The 16,790-nt window shown below is 42.2% G+C and overlaps 2 protein-coding genes and 1 long non-coding RNA gene across 7 annotated transcripts in view; 1 reads left to right on the top strand and 2 right to left on the bottom strand.

Moving 5' to 3' along the window:
- Nucleotides 1–474, bottom strand: part of ALKBH3 (alkB homolog 3, alpha-ketoglutarate dependent dioxygenase) — a 38,785-nt gene extending 38,311 nt beyond the window's left edge. The window contains exon 1 of one of the 3 annotated variants that reach the window (XM_037069057.1): nucleotides 110–474. The gene's annotated coding sequence lies outside the window, so the exon portion shown is untranslated. The remainder of the gene's footprint in view (nucleotides 1–109) is intronic. The other 2 variants (XM_037069058.1, XM_037069059.1) reach the window with 2 other exon arrangements.
- A 68-nt stretch (nucleotides 475–542) lies between these two features.
- Nucleotides 543–4,382, top strand: LOC119002979 (uncharacterized). 3 transcript variants are annotated; one of them, XR_005069851.1, is made up of 4 exons: nucleotides 543–614; nucleotides 2,403–2,573; nucleotides 3,591–3,690; nucleotides 3,780–4,382. It is a non-coding gene; the product is annotated as an uncharacterized LOC119002979 (long non-coding RNA). The 3 variants fall into 3 exon arrangements; XR_005069853.1 differs by lacking the exon at nucleotides 3,591–3,690 and having other exon boundaries at nucleotides 2,403–2,856; XR_005069852.1 differs by lacking the exons at nucleotides 2,403–2,573; nucleotides 3,591–3,690.
- A 9,263-nt stretch (nucleotides 4,383–13,645) lies between these two features.
- The window catches only part of HSD17B12 (hydroxysteroid 17-beta dehydrogenase 12), a 142,919-nt gene continuing 139,774 nt past the window's right edge, over nucleotides 13,646–16,790 (bottom strand). The window contains exons 10-11 of the mRNA XM_037069046.1: nucleotides 15,344–15,493; nucleotides 13,646–15,076 (exon numbers count right to left, since the gene is read on the bottom strand). Of these exons, the coding sequence (XP_036924941.1) occupies nucleotides 14,972–15,076; nucleotides 15,344–15,493 (255 nt within the window). The 3' untranslated portion in view covers nucleotides 13,646–14,971. The remainder of the gene's footprint in view (nucleotides 15,077–15,343; nucleotides 15,494–16,790) is intronic.

The following is a 16,790-nucleotide window of genomic DNA, read 5'->3' as shown; positions in this document are numbered from 1 at the left end:
GAGAACCCCGCAGCAGGACAAAGAGCAAGGGCTCTGTCGTTAGCCAAAACTGGCTTTGAATCCAGATCTGTCACTTCCCAGCGGCATGATCTGCGGCAAATGACTTCACCTGTTTGGGCCTCAGTTTTCGCCTCTGTAAACAGGAAACCAATCTCTCTCTCTCACGGTTGAACTGGATTAAACGAGCGTGACAGGTGAAAGAGGCTGGTCCTCAACAAGGAAGGGCTAACCACTTTCCCTATTTCAGACCCTTCCAAGAGGCTCAGGATGAGGTTCCGGAGGTCACGTGAGGAGGGACCGCAGAGGCAGTTCCCACGCCACTGGCCCCAAGCACCCACCGGTAAACCGGAAGGCCGCACCTGCCCGCGGATCTGGGCGCGCAGGTTCACAAGCGTATGCCCCGGTAAGTAAACTCCAGGCCCGCACCCGCTCCGCTACCAGCGGTCCGGGGAGCCTTAAGAGTGCAGCACAGACTCCAGCAACTCCCAATCTTAGACCCCGGGGGAAGGCACTTCCTCTTACGTCATGCGCCGCCACGGCAGCCGCTTCCGGCTCCGTCTCCTGGCGTCCGGGCAGCTCCGCGTTCCCGCTCTCGGAGGACCGCGTCGCTGAAGGTGACGAAGGGAGGGCCGGTTGGAGAGGAGCACAGGGTGTGGGTCCCCGCGAGCAGCCGGGATATGTTGAAGATGGGAATGAAGATGTCCTTCTTAGGCGAAGGTCCTTTGGACTCCACCCTCCTACCCCTACCAACTGGCGACTTCCCAGCATCCTTTCCCGCCCTATTGGAAGAGGGAGGGATTTGGGGAACCAGGTGCTAAGCAAAAGGATTTGAATTTTACCCTGAAAGTTATGGAGAGTCTAAGGTGTACCTCATCTGCGGTCCCATTGCAGGCCGTGCATACCTCCATCGGTAGTACTTACAACAGGACTTGGGTCCACGCCTTATTCTTCATGGTTCTCCAGTGAGTGCTAAGCAAATTTCCCTTGAGCGAACCGACCTAAATTTCAGTCCAGACACTAGCATTCACTGTGTGTATAATCTAGGGCAAGCATTCCGCTTCTATATTAAATGGGCATAGCTCCTGTTGGGAGGATGAAAGGAAATAGTGTATTTAAATAATTTAGCATGATGTCTAGTACACAGATAGAAACTCAGATGTTAAGAGTGCCTTGGCCTCATCTGAGTTCTTGAGAAACATCTTTAAAGTGGCCATGTATCTTCCAGGGTGAAAATAGCAGAAAGAGCACCGAATTAACTATTTTGTGCAAATTACTCTTTATGATTACCAAGGCATAGTCACTGTAAAGTCTTTAAAAGAAGCCTCATATAATTAATATACACAGCTTACTTGCAGGAAGCTCATTGAACTCCATCAATGTGCCTTTTTTTGCTAATAGCAAATCTAATTTTCACATCACCAATTATTCTTTGCTATATACCTTGTGACCTTGAAGGAAAAATGACTTATCCTGCAACTGAAAGGAGAGAACAGTTGTAAGTCCGGACTACAACTTTTATACCCCCACCTCCATCAACTCCTATATAATTTGTCAGTGTCTGCTTCTGGCTCAGGAATCTTGGCTGTATCTTCCAAAGGATGTAATTTATTTCTTTTTCAGTGGTTATGGTTTTGGAACAAGAACAAATTAAGTCCAGATTGAGGAGCCCCTAGAAGTGTTTGCCAAATAAAAACTTTTCAAAACTCAGTTCATAGCTTGCTTGCATCCAAAATCAGTACATCTTTGACGGAATCACCTGCATTGTTAGCAAGTGCCCCAGGTGATTCTGATACATAGAACATTTGAGAACCTTTTGGACACATGCAGGGTGACAAATTGTTCTAGTGTGTCTGGGATGGAGGGGTTTCCCGGGACACAGGACTTTATAAGTGCTAAAGCCGGGGCAATCCTGGGCAAACTGTTGATCATCTTAGATACACGTGAGTATGTATTATTAGAAAGATAATTTGATGCAGCTTGGCATCCTGGGTTTCCTCATTTCTATTTGGAGGCCTTGCTTTGATCGTGGGGGTGGGGGTGTGGAGACCATGAAGAGAGAATGAGGGTGAAGTGCACTGCCAATTATTACTCACGGATTCTCAGTTCCAAACCCATCCTTCACTACCCTGCTCACAGTACTGGAACTTTCTTTTTCCATTTAGCCTGGTGTTAAGTTTCATCAGTAGAGGGTGCCAGAGGGACATTAGAAAAAGAAAGGGCTCTACTGATACCCTGGTGCACCTCTCAGCTTGGTCTTCAGCCGTGGTGGGCAGCATTGCTATGGGCTGGATTGCTGTTAGTAGAATTTACAACCTCGTTAAGTTTCTCTTGTGAAGTTAAGGCATTCATTGCAAAGGAACGAGATACCAAAACTTGAAACAGGGATATCTGCTTGGGCCCAGATGAAAGGGACAACCTTGAACCTAAGCCACCCTGAAACTCCCTTGGCAGTGGAAGTAGCTTGTCCTCCTACGTCTGAGGAGACTAGTTGAACTTTGCTTGAAAATCCTGTGAAACCCTCACCTGGAGCAGACAACTTGACGAACACAGCATAGGGCTGCGCTTCCTAACAGGTGAGAATGCGTCCCGATTCGTGCCTTCCTTTGTGTTCCACCTTGACCTAGAGGTAGATCAACGTAGAGGTTCTTCGAAATGGCTGCTCCCTCTACTATTTATATATTTTTAGAGGTTTCCCTTTCCCCTGTAGGCAATTGTTATGGTTAATAATTCTTTGTTTTATTCCTGTTCAAATTACTTTATGGTTTGTCTACTCGAGTCCTGTTATAGCATGATCATGATACCGGGGATTGAGAGCAATGGACAGTAAGTGACTGGCCCCACGGTTGGCCTTAGACTGTGAGTAATTGGTTTGCCTCTGCTTTGGACCCTTTGCGTTAGTACTCCTCTCCTTTCTCCACCTGAGAGCGCCCTCCTAAAGTCCCTGCAGGTTTTGCTGGTTCAGTTGCCTAGTCCCTCCTCTGAAATCAGTGTTTCTCAGCATGTAGTTGGAAAACCATTGCATCAGAGTCACTAGGGGAATGCTTATAAGAACTTGCCCTGGCTCCTGGCTGGTGTAGCTCAGTGGATTGAGTGCGGGCCTGTGAACCAGACGATCGTGGTTCAATTCCCAGTCAGGGCACATGCCTGGGTTGCAGGCCAGTTCCCGGCAGGGGACTCACGAGAGGCAATCACACACTGATACTACTCTCCTTCCCTTCCCCTCTAAAGATAAATAAATAAAATATTTTTTAAAAAAAGAACTTGCCCTGGCTGATGTGGCTCAGTGGATTGAGTGCTGGCTTGTGGACTGAATGGTCACCGGTTCAATTCCCAGTCAAGCACACTGCCTGGGTTGCAGGCCGGGTCCCCAGTTGGGGGCCTATGAGAGGCGACTGATCGATGTACCTCTTGCACATCAATGTTTCTCTCCCTCCCTTTCTCCCTCCCTTGACCTCTCTGTAAAAATAAATAAATAAAATCTTTTTTTAAATCCTGAGGATTCCAGGCCTCCTATCAAGACTCAGAGTTAGCAAGTCTGCGGCAGGGCCCTGCATTTTGCATTTTAACAGTGCCTGGTTTGATTTTCACAGGAATCTTCAAGGGTTCTCTCTGCCTTTTCCAGCTGCCTGCTTTCTCCAGGTGATCACTTTTCCAATCAACAGTTATTTCATCCCCTGGATGGCAAAACAGGTCAGTGTTTGAACGTGGATAGCTCTTAGAACTCATTTCGGGTGAGTCACACACTGCGGCCTATTTTCAGTTGTCTATTTTCACTCCAGACTCTTGCCCGACGTTCCCTGTTTCGATCACGTGCCACTTGGGGGGCGCCTGCTGCTGAATTCCTGAGACGAGCCAATCCAAGGAAAATAATGGCACATCATGCTAATAGCTCTCAGCGAAGGTGTTGCAGAGAGAAATTCCCAGCGTATGTCTCACTGCCCAAGGCTTAGCGGTTCCCAGCTTGAGGAAGGAGGGTGGGACGGGAACCTGCCAACTCTACAGTGTGTTCCTGGGGAGGCTTTCAAGTCCTGCCAACTTTAAACAACCCTGATGGAGAGAGGATGCTTCCCCAGACTCCAGACAGGAACGCCTCCTGTTCGATGCCCAGCACGACTGCCGATGCTGCCAGAGACAAACCCTTCCAGGAACCACAGTGTAAACTATGCAAAGTACAGTTAAGACAGGGCTATGCCTGAAACGACATAGGGAGCCACCTTCTGGGACCTCAGAGCTGGATTTTTTTTCAGTGACTTCAAAAGGGAAGGGTTGCTAGCAAACTAGTACAGTATGGAATAAGGAAATTCTCTGTACTATCCAGTTTTCCTGTAAACCTAAAATGAGCATTAAATGTACAGTCTTTTAATTAAAGAAAGACAATTAGCCCTGGCCCGTATGGCTTGCTTGATTGGAGCATCATCCCATCACCAAAAAGGTATGGGTTTGATCCCCGGTCCCAGTGCCTACAGTCCCCTGGCTGGGTGTGTATGGGAGGCAACCAATCATTTCTCACATTGTTTCTCTCTCTCCCTTTCCCTCTTTCTAAAAGCAATGAAAAAACATGTCCTCAAGTGAGGATTTAAAAAAAGACAATAAAAAATATCCAAACTAAAGCATAGAGAGAAAAAAAGGTGTAACACTCAGTGGAGGCTTCTGGCAGTACAGCTGAATAACACAATCAAATTCTGGCTATAAATTAGTACAACCACACAGAGTGGCCACAGAGACCCTATGGATGCTGGTTTGAAGCGGTGTGTATGGCTCCTCTGTTCTCTTCAGTAATTTAAAATTTTCCCTTTGTTCTATCATGTATCTGTTAGCTTACACCATACTGAACCCCTCCCTAGGAGAAATGTAAAACAAGTAACTACCCAAAATCCTGCAAAATGTGTCAGTTACTACTCTATACAATTTACTGCAAGACTGGAGTCACAAAAAATAAGTGATATTTCCAAGGGCAAGAAAACAAACCAAAAGGGGAAAAAAATGTAAGAAACAAATCAGAGCTATAAGCAGTTGGCAGTAAGAAAACAAGAAATTAGCGGTTGCTCCTTGGGGACAGAGCAGACCTGTGCTAGGAGCAGGAGAGTAACTCTTGAGATGATTTGAAGATGAGAGAACTAAGCAGTGAGTGTGCACGGCTGGGGGAGCTCCCAGGCTGCCGCCCACGGCAGCAAAGCATTTGTGTCTGAGGAAGGACGCCCCTACGTAGCCCTCAGGGCTCTTCTCCAGGTTACAGCCCACCCAATAGGATTTCAAGATAAAGCAGAGAAGACAACAAAGCACTTTGAGTGAGAGTCAGGAGACATACAAACAGTAGATTTAGACTCCTAAGAATTTCAAGTATAAGAACCTACCAGATACAGACTATAAAATGCCAATGTGTGAAGTATTTCCATAAAATTTTAAAACTGTATGAAAAGTGAGCAAAGCATTATGAAACTACTGAGAAACAAGACCAACTAGAACTTTTAAAAAGAAAAAATAGAAATAGCAGTAATTAGCATTAATAGCAGATAAAATATGAAGAATTATAGAACTGGAATATATATGCAAACAAATTACGCAGTATGCAGCTCAGGGAGATGAGAGATGGGAAATGGGAGAAAGTTTATGAGACACAATGAAGATACGGCATTTATAACTAGAGACTGGAAGACAATGGGAATTTTTCAGAAAAGACTACAGATATTAATTCTTAGATACAGGAAGCACAATATAAAACCAAATGTGATACATTTTTAAGCTTCCATAGATAAATGCACTGTCATGATACTGAGGAACGCCAAGCCAAAGAAAAGATAAATGTGGCCAGAGATCCATCACCTATGAAAGAATGTCATATTGACACTAACTTCTGAACAACAATGGAAGCCAGAAGTCAGTGGAATGGTGAGGTATTTCATTAACCCTAAGGGGCCATCTATTCTAAAGCACACCTTTACTCATTCAATAGAGCCCCAACAAAGAAAAAAGTGGTCCTAGTTAAATTATGACATCAACCAGAAGGAAGATCTGAGATGCAAAACAGATGTGCAAACAAATTGATAAATGTGTAATTTATCTAATACCAACATGTTTGTATAAAATGATGATGAAAGCATCTAATTTATAGGGTTTGAAAACAAATTAAAATCCTAGTCCACAAAACCATAAATCAGGAAAGGGTTGGCCAGAATTACAATGTTCTAAAGCTTAAAGAAGGGTCTGTGGTCCCAGATAACTTTGTATCGAGTATGAAGTGAAAAGGTTCAGGAGTAAAACAGGAAGAACACAGTGGAAACTTTGAAACTAATACGGGGCAGCAATGGGATAAAAAAAGTCAAGAAGGGAGGAAAAAAGCATAAAAGACAGTAACAAATACCGCTAAATACAGAGATCTTCATGTTTTGGAACTGTAATAAATGTAATTGCAATAAACCTGCCTATAAAAGACAGAGGTTGCCAAATAAAAACAAACTCAAGTTTATTTGGCTTACTAGAAACAAAGCTAGAATATAAACACACAGAAAAGTAGAAGACAAAAGGATTTAAAAATACTAAGATACTAACAAAATAAAGCCCAGGTAGCTATAGCCCTGCTTTATTAACCCCAAAAGATCATTAGCAATAAGAATGTCAGATTTCAACCCAGAAAAGCATTAGCAAATAAGGATGTCATTACATGACAGGAGTTCAGCTCAGCAAGCTGTAAGAATTCTTAACTTAATTTACCTAACAAGATAGCATGAAAATGTATAAAGCAAAAATTGTACAAAAACAAGGAAAATGGACGAATCCATCATTACAAGTGAGAGAATTCAAAACATCTCACACTGATAGATCAGGCAGACAAAAAGAAGTTAGTAAATATATGGAATTATATGGAATATAATTCACAAGCTTGACTAAATGGATATATATCAAATATAACAAATATTCTCCTAGTGAGTAGTAATGAAAAGTTTACATGTGTGCTATTTTCCTAAGGCCACTGTAACATTACTACAAACTAAGAGGCATCAATCAAGACTATTCTCTCACAGGTCGGAGGTCAGGAGTCCAAAATCAGTTTCTACATCCCAATCAAGTTGCTGGCAGGGCCCCACATCCTCCGGCACCTCTAGGGGGAGGGGTCCCTTCCTTGCCTTTCCCTGGTGGCTGGTGGCATCCCTTAGCTTGTGGCTGCACCGTTCCCATCTCTGACTCCCTGGTCGCATGGCCTTAGACTCCTGGGTGCAGTATTTCTCTGCTTCTCCTATTAAGGATGCCCGTGATCACACTTAGGGCCCGTCTGGATAATCTAGGAAAACCCCAAGATCCCTAAATTAATCACGTCTGCAAACACCCTTTTTAAAATATAAGGTAACCTTTACAAGGTACAGGGATAAGGACCCGATGTCTTTGGGGGCCATTATTCAGCCTTCGGCAATTATCTATGGAAATATAGACCTGGCTGGCGTGGCTCAGTGCACTGAGCACCAGCCTACAAACCAAAGGGTCACCAGTTCCATTCCCAGTCAGGGCACATGTCTAGGATGTGGGCCAGGTCCCCAGTTGGGGGTACTCGAGAGGCAACCACACATTGATGTTTCTCTCCCTCTCTACCCATTGCCTTAAAAATAAATAAAATCTTTTTTTAAAAGGAAATATGTATTTGCTTATATATAAAAAAATGTATATCAGGAAATATATATATATTTACTTTACACCAAGCTGGATCCGGAGCACTTTAACAATATTGACTCCAGCCCACAACACTCTCTGAGGTGGGTGCCGTTAGTATTTCTGTTTTTCAGGTGGCAAAAGCAGAGGCAAAAACTAACTTGCCCGAGCTGTATCATACTCATGTTTTCTGACCAGAATGCAGTTACTTAGAAATGGTAACAAAATATTTTTTTAAACTTTTTATTTAGAAATAATTTAAGATGTACAGGACATTTGCAAAAACAGGATAAAGAATTTTCGTATACCCTTCACTTAGATTCTTCAAATATTAATATTTTGCTATATTTGCTTGATCATTTTCTGTTCACATAATTTTTTCCAACCCTTTGAGATCAGGTTGCATAGACAATGCCTCATTACCCCTAAATACTGTACTATGCATTTCCTAAAAATCGAGGTCTTTTCTTAAGTAACCACAGTACAATAATCAAACTCTGGAAATTAACATTGATATGATGCTATTATCGAATATATAGTTCTTACTCAATTTCACCAATTGTCTCGAGTGTCCTTTATAGCAAAAAAAAAAAAAAAAAGTTTCCCCTCCACTAGAATATAATCCAAATCATGTGCTACATTTTTCAGATTTCTTTAATCTGAAATGTTTGACAAGTACAGGCTGGTTATTTGGTACTGCCCCTCAATTTAGGTTTTTCTGATATTTCTTCTCGATTAGATTCAGGTTATGCATTTGTGGCCGAATCCACATACATGATGTATCTTCAGTCCATCATATCACAATGTACATAAGGTAAAATTCATACTAATGGTTACATGAGTGCAAGTTTTTTTAAAGAAAATACATTTATAAAAACTTAAATTTGTGCCTTTAAAAACTTAAGACTGTGCTTTTAAAAAACATTTCTAAATAACCCATAGATCAAGGAAATCATAATGTAAATTTTTAAATATTAGCCCTGAGAAATAGTGAGTACATGTACATTTTTGCACAGACACATATAAATTGTGGAATGTAGCAAAAGATAATTTAAAAAAACTTAAAACCTTAGATGTTACTCTAATTAAACATGAGTTTAATGAGTTTAAACATGAGTTACATGTCCCATTTATGAAGAAGAAAAATAGCAGGCCCTGGCCGGGTAGCCTAGTTGGTTGGAGCATCATCTCATACACCAAAAGGTTGTAGGTTTGACTCCCAGTCAGGTGTGTTCAGGAGGCGACAGATCTCTCTCTCTCAAAATCAATAAACATATTCTTGGGTGAGGCTTAAAAAAAGAAGAAAAATAATAGGAGGCTTCTGGTCAAGATGGAGGGGTAGAGAGACATGCCTTGCCCCCATGCACAACCAAAGCAAAAATACACTAGACTACAAAACAAATATCACCCAGAATCAGCAGAAATCCAGCTGTATGGAAATCTGACAACCACAGATTTAAAGAAGGCGTATTCATCCAGACAGTTAGGAGTGGAGACTCAGATACTAGCAAAGAGACACAGAGAGATGGAAAGGTAGGGAGAAATGCAGAGTGGCTCAGAGAGGAGCAGAGATAAAGAATGGGTGGTCCCACACCCAAATGTGGTAGGTAAAAATTGGATACCTTGGGATACCTTGGGAGTGAGGGGTCCAGCCCCAGACCAGACCACCCAGCCCAGGGCTCCCACACCATGAAGGTAAGTCCCCATAACTTCTGGCTGTAAAAACCACTGTGGGTTGAGCCAGCAAAAGTGGCAGGAGTCTCAGGACACTCCTCTTAAAGGACCCGCAAAGGACTTTGGACTTATGCAGACTCATTCCCTCTAGGCTTTAGCACAGGGCAACAGCTGGAAGGGCACCAGTGGCATGCAGGGAGTAAGTGAAGTGAGTGGCATCGGGGCAAATGCCAGGAGACAGCTTCCTCCTGGGAAAAACTCCAGAGGCCAGACAGTGGCAAGGTCCCCTCTCTGAGCACCCCTCCCCACAGAAGCACAAAACGGTGACATGAGTTATCCCACCCTGGCTTTACCCCATCCAACTTACAGGTACTCTTTTTCTACAATAGGTCACACTACTAAGACAGGGAGTCAAAGCAGCTCTACCTAATACAGAGAAACAAACACAGGGAGGCTGCCAAACAAGAAACAAAGAAATGTGGCCCAAATGAAAGAACAGAGGAAAACTCCAGAAAAAGAACTAAATGAAATGTAGATAAGCAACCTATCAGATGCTGGATTCAAAACACTGGTTATAAGGATGCTGAAGAACTCATTGGGTACTTCAACAGCATAAAAAAAGACCTAGGCAGAAATAAAGGGTACATTAAGTGAAATAAAGAAAAATCTACAGGGAACTAACAGTAGAGGGGATGAAGCTGAGAATCAAATCAATGATTTGGAACATAAGGAAGAAAAATAAACAGTCAATCAGAACAGCAAGAAGAATTAAAAAAAAACAAGGATAGGCTAAGGTGCCTCTGGGACAACTTCAGATGTACCAACATCCAAATCATAGGGGTGTTGGAAGGAAAACAGAGAGAAAGAGATTGAAACCTTATTTGAAAAAATAAAAGAAAAATTCCCTAATTTGATGAAAGAAATACACATACAAGTCCAGGAAGTACAGAGAGTCCCAAACAATATGGAAGCAAAAAAGCCCACACCAAGACACATCGTAATTAAAAAGCCAAAGGTTAAAGATAAAAAGAGAAGCTTAACAGCAGCAAGAGAAAAGCAGAGGGTTACCTACAAAGGAGTTCCCATAAGACTGTTGGCTGATTTATCAAAAGAAACCTTGCAGGCAAGAAGGGACTGGCGAGAAATATTCAAAGGGATGAAAAGCAAGGGCCTGCAACCAAGATTACTCTATCCAGCAAAGCTTTCATTTAGAATGGAAGGGCAGATAAAGTGCTTCCCAGACAAGGTAAAGCTAAAGGAGGCCATCATCACATAGCCATTATTATATGAAATGTTAAAGAGAATTATATAAGAAAAAGATCAAAACTATGAACATTAAAATGGCAATAAACTCACAACTATCAACAATTGAATCTAAAAAACAAACTAAGCAAAACAAGCAGAACAGAAACGGAATCAGATACGAAGATCATTTGAAGGGTTATCAGTTGGGAGGGGGAAGAGAGAGAATGATTAAGTACAAATCAGTAGGCACAGAATAGACAGGGATGTGAGGAACACCATGGACATGAACTTGGGGGGAGATTGCTGGAGGGAGTGGAGATACTGGGTGGAGGAGGGCAAAGGGGAAAAATTAGGACAATTCTAATAGCATAATCAATAAAATATATTTTTAAAAAGAAAAATAATAGAACCCCCCAGAAAGCAGAACATAAAAAGAAAAGAGCAGAAAGGACCAATAAAGCCAAAAATTGGTTCTTTAAGAAAACTTCTGACAAATTCTGACAAAATGGTAAGGAAAAGAAAGCAAGAAGACATGAACAATATCAGAGAAAGAAGTCAAGTACACATCTAGCAGTGGTTTAAAAACTAAGAAAATTCCTTTAATTATTTTATGCTAATAAATCTGGAAAGAAATGGGTAAATACTTAGAAAACATTTTCCCCCCAAAATTGACTCAAGAAGAAATAGAAACCTTGAGTGGCCTCATTACCACTAAAACAATCAATAGTTAAAAATCACCCTGGCTGGTGTAGCTCAGTGGATTGAGCACGGGTCTGCGAACCACACGATCGCAGTTCGATTCCCAGTCAGGGCACATGCCTGGGTTGCAGGCCAGTTCCCAGGAGGGAACTCACGAGAGGCAACCATACATTGATATTTCTCTCCTTCTCTCCTTCCCTTCCCCTCTAAAAGATAAATAAAATCTTTAAAAAAAGAAAAAGTTAAAAATCTTTGCATGAATACTTTCAAGGTTTTTATAAACTTTCAAGGAAAAAATTGTTCCAATCTTTTATAGATTCTTCCAGAGAATAGTAAAATAGGCAATACTTCCTGGCTCATTTAATGAAATTATAATCTTGCTATGAAAACCCAACTTCCTAAATATAGATGTAAAATTTCCAAAATAAATACGAGCAAACTGAATTCAGCAGTGCATAAAAATTATAAAATATGACCAAGACTGTGAAGGTGATTTAATACTAGAAAGTCATGACTAAACTAAGGTCATGAAGTCTTCAGGAAATCCATCACCTAACATACTACTTCACAGTGTATATACTCGTAGCTGTTCTTAGAACACGCTGGTTATGCCTCCTCCTTGGGCTCTTCACACAGGCTGGTCTGCCTGAAATGCCCTTTCTCCAGGTAGCTTGAAAGGCCCACCAAGACTGTTCAGAGGCCACCCCTCACTAAAGCCTGCTCTGAAGTCCTTATGGGCAATCACAAGCCTCCTACCTACCCTGACACACCGATTCCCCATCCTCCTAACCCTGTTTCACACGGCACTTCATACTACATGACGGTTGTTCCTTTTGCTTATTATCTATTTCCCTCCCTTGCTCCCTCCCCATCCTCCCAACTCAATTGTAAGCAGTATCTGGGTGAGAATTTCTGTCTGCTGTGTCCACTGCAGTTTCTGCAGCACCCAGAAGAGTCAGTGGCACGTGGTGGGCACTCCATTGGCACACCCAACAGTTTGTCCAGAACCTTTGTAATGAGGAAGACCAGCTTGCTTATATCCCTTAAGGATTACCTTGTGTAGGACCGAGTTTGCTTATTTTTCAATGACACATACACCAAGAGAGTGGAGAAAGCTGTAATATGCCATTCACCACATTACAAGTTTTCATCTGATACGTTTGTGTTCATGCTAGACACGTGTTCCGTTTTTAGATGTCTTCATACAAATCTCAATAGAAAGATCTACATTTTCACAAGGGAATTCAAAGCCTGACCATGCATATAGGTTTTGCATCATGAGATGAATGGCACAAACATACCAATCTAAAAACATGAGGATGTCACAAAGTAGTGTGTCCTTAACATTTTTAAAAATTAACTGTTTCCAACGGATTCAATAAAAAAGCTTTGATAATTTGACACTGGTAAACTACAGAGATAAATAGCAGAATCCAGGAGCACCTAAATCTCAGGTAGTAGGTCTTTTATGTTAGTAGATCGAGGATCTTAGAGTACTACTTTAGCCCGTTTTATTCTCATAAGGTATTATCACAGTAAAACTTTTCACATTGAATCGGCACCATTTGTACTGGTATTGGCACTGATGTTCCCTCCATATCAGGTTCAGTTCTATTGTATTTCGGTGCCATAAATATCAACTGAGAAATCAGAATCATCTCTTTAGGGCAGGACCACAGTGGAGGAAATGGAGACCAATAACACCACCTTTAGCATCTATTTCTTTATTCCCAGTGTAAGTGGGACTGACACAGTGACAAATGGGAGCGGCACACGTCATTGTATGTGCAGGCTGATTCCCCCCATGTCCCCCACGCTATTTCCCTGAAACAGGAATGAACGACCAGTAAGTTAAAATCTGCTTTCTGTGTTGTGAGATGAGCTGATTCTACACGAATAATCGGTACTACCTTCTACTCTATGCTTTTTGGGCTCCAACCTGATCTAGCACATTTCAGGCAATCAAGTCGATACAGAATTAGGTCTAAAAAATGACGTTTTACTATGTGGAAGGTTTGGAGAACATGCATTGCTCTAGTACAGTTTTTCTGTCATGTGCCTGGAAACACGGACTTGCATTTCATCATCTTCAACACTGAGTGCCAGACAGAGGGGGGTATTTGCTGAGTTGAAGCAGTCAGAGCCATAACTCAGAAGTTCTGAGACTGTGAAGGGGTTTCCTAGCCAGCATATAACTTTTCTAACAGGGATATGAGGAAAATTCTTTTGTAAACTTGTAAGCCAATCCCTGCCCCTCTCTGCCAACTTCCCACCAGTACCCACAATCATCAACCAACCACCCACCCAACCACCCACCCAGTGTGTGAAAGAGGAAATGTTGCCCAGGCGACTGTGGTTTCAACAAAACGAGAGCGAAAAGGCCATGTTTTTCATAAAGCTAAATTTATTCCGTTTAAAAGACTAGGCCTTATTCTGAGATTACGTTCTTCCTACTGTCTGTATGCCAAATTGTCTTTTATATAACGTTGGTAAATTTGGTTTCCTGTTTTTGTTTTATGTCCTTAGCTGACAAAATTTAAAGCTAGAAACACTTAAATACCCCAATTAAGATTTTTTTTTTCTAATTTACTGGTGCTTAAAACTCAGCGCCTTAGGGCCAGAGCTTAGGGAAAGACCCACCTTCTGGGTGGCACATTTCACAACACAGATTACTGCCTGGCAGTTTCCCCAAATGGGGATGCGGCAGAGCAAAAGTAGGACTTAATGTGTATTAAACCAGTGTGAAAACGGCCTGAAGTTCAAGCACCAAAGATTTTCAGTCAACACCATGATTATATCATCTCTCATTAAAACGAACTAATCAATTCTCTACAGGCTACCAACTTAAAAGTGTGATGCCATTTCTCTTATGTCATTGTTCTGGGAATAGCCTCTTGTCACATAGGCGAGCAGTGTGACCGCAGCGTGGAAACTAAAGCGGCAGGTCCACGCAGGCCCCTCTCCTGGCTCAGGGTTTCAGGGGCACTCCAGGCGGCCGCCAGGTTCAGTGTACATTTTGGCCCGTTTACCTTTATAAATCACACCATATAGTGTTCAGTAACTGCATACATTCAAACTGAGAACAAATATGTATTAGACAGAAGCATATTTTCATCAGCTTCCTGTGTAAGAAAACCTCCAAATTTCATGAATTATTTTTATGTCATTAACTACTTTGGGAAAAAGAAAAGTTCCGTACACACGTACAAACTGGGACTGGCCTTTAGAAAAGCTTACAAAGAACTATGCAAATTGCTGTATGTCCTCCCAGAAGTGAATCTGTTCATCTCTAGTCTCCCAGTCTCTCGTTAAAAACAAGAATGAGTAGCTGGCCATGACTTTTAAAAGAACGTTTCAGAGAAGACAGCAGAATCACCACTGGCATTCTGGGCCGGATGGAACTGTGGGGACGCGCACCACGCTATCACCCTCCGATTTACTGTAATCGTGGTTTTTCCTAGTAAGTTGTTCTTGTTAATATTACTGCTGTATCCCATTGATATGAGCACTGACATTACACTACAGAATAACTGATCGCAGCAAGCAGAATACATGTATCAGGAACTTGTGCTTTCTTCCCAAATTGGACCGCACTCAGCCTTATCGGGAACTATTATAATGACAACGAGGATTTGGAGCTGGGGGCGGGCACCTGCGGGGCTGGGCATGGGCTGGAGTGCACGGCCAGGGCACCTGACGCAGTGGCCGGTGCCTACTTCTTCTTGTCTTTCTTCAGACGTTGAGCCCGCAGGGACTTGTTAAAATTCATGGTCATTTTAAAATGTAACCAAGAAGGCAGGAGTGAGATGATTGAGATCTAGGAAAAGAAACGGAGAGATATGTAATTACAGCCTACAATTGGAGCTAAATTAAAATACACAATCTTTTTATGTAATAGAAAATAAATAAAAAACAATAATATTTTTATTTATAGGCAGAATTTTAGAGTTCTTGGGTATTTGAAATAAAACACAGTAAGTCTAGACTATATATATGTTAATATATCATGTACTATTTTGTGACACGATGGGGGAAAGAACCCACAAAACCCAAGTGCCGGTTTGGGACATAGAACGCCACCTACTATGAGAGAATGGATCGGGTATCCGTTGGTTCGGGACTTCAAACCCACAGTTTTCAGCGCCAACTTCACGTACGTCTCTGGAGAGGGTGTTTGCAAAGTTGTCTTTCGGATTTTAGCCAATTTTGTAGCCACAAAGAACGGCAGGACACTCTAGAAAGGTAACACCCCCCGAGAAAAAACATGCCATTGGTTAGGAAGGCCACACACTCGGGACTCGCTGTCATGCTCGCCTGCTCTGCGTGGCAGAGACATTATGAGGGACAATAAAGTCCGAGTCTTGAGAGAGAGAGAGGAGCAGCCATCACGGCCGGCTGCTCAGAACATGTGTTGGTGAAAAACAAATGACAATAAATCAATTTATCAACCAAACAGAATTGGAGACTGAAGAAAGTTTTAAAAAGAAGCAGGCCGCCTTTTTGAACATTTAAAAGAAGGGATTACAGAAGTCTAGGGAGCAGAGCTTGCTCTTTCTAATCTGACCGAACATTTGCAGATTCACAAGGAAGAGATTTTTGACGTGTTCACCCCCCTACAGAAGTCATACGACATTTTCCTGTAATACATAGTCAGTTACGCTTCTTTCAGCTTGGTTCCTTCTCCCAGAAACATTTCACTCTCAGCGTCTGGCCTACCTCCCCTTTTCTTCCTTAGCTTCTGAGTTCATTTGTGTTTTATTTATTTGGGTAACACTAATCAATTTAACTTTTACTGGGGTACCACTGATTAATAACATCATACAAATTTCAGGTGTACGACTGATTCTGAGTTATAGAAACTTTTCTATTAATAAGATAGGACCACCTCCCTTTTCTGCTTTTTTTTCTTGGTGGGGGAGACCGCAGGACAATAGAGAAGCAGCTTGAACAACTGAAAGACACTCGCCACGACCAGAGAGGGTGACAGATCTGAACGCTGCCTTTTAGAGGGACTTAACTGGTGCTAGTTGTTTATTGCTTATGCTAACAACACTCTGGATGTGCGTCAACGGAGAATACAAGGGAAGGCTATGATGACGAGCCCTGGGCCACGATACAAGAGATTCCTTTAGTTTGAAACACCTTGAGCAGGGCTGTTTCCCAAAGAGTGAACACACTCTGTTCATCTCACGTGGGTAGAAGGAAAGGGCGTCGATGACAATGATGTCCCCAGGAAAGAAGGTCTGCTCTGACACTTGGCGGTCAAAATGAAACACGCCCTCGCTAGAAGTAGAAGTAAAATCGAGGTGTGGTCCACACCATGGCTTTCCTTCCTGTTGAGACGGGGAAGGAATGTTCACGTGATTCCTTTCATGTTTTGTTTCTTCGGTTTGTGTTCTCCCACCCCCAGTGACGAGTGGAATTTATCTCTGGATGACAAGGATGATTTAACGTACAAAAATTAACATGATGCATCAACAGAATAAAAAGTAACACATCCTGCTCCTCATCTGATGCAAAATAAAAAGAAA

Source organism: Sturnira hondurensis, unplaced genomic scaffold (assembly GCF_014824575.4).
Source record: "Sturnira hondurensis isolate 20B ecotype Veracruz unplaced genomic scaffold, ASM1482457v3 Scaffold0018399, whole genome shotgun sequence".
NCBI lineage: Eukaryota > Metazoa > Chordata > Mammalia > Chiroptera > Phyllostomidae > Sturnira > Sturnira hondurensis.
This window is presented reverse-complemented; position numbering and strand designations above follow the sequence as displayed.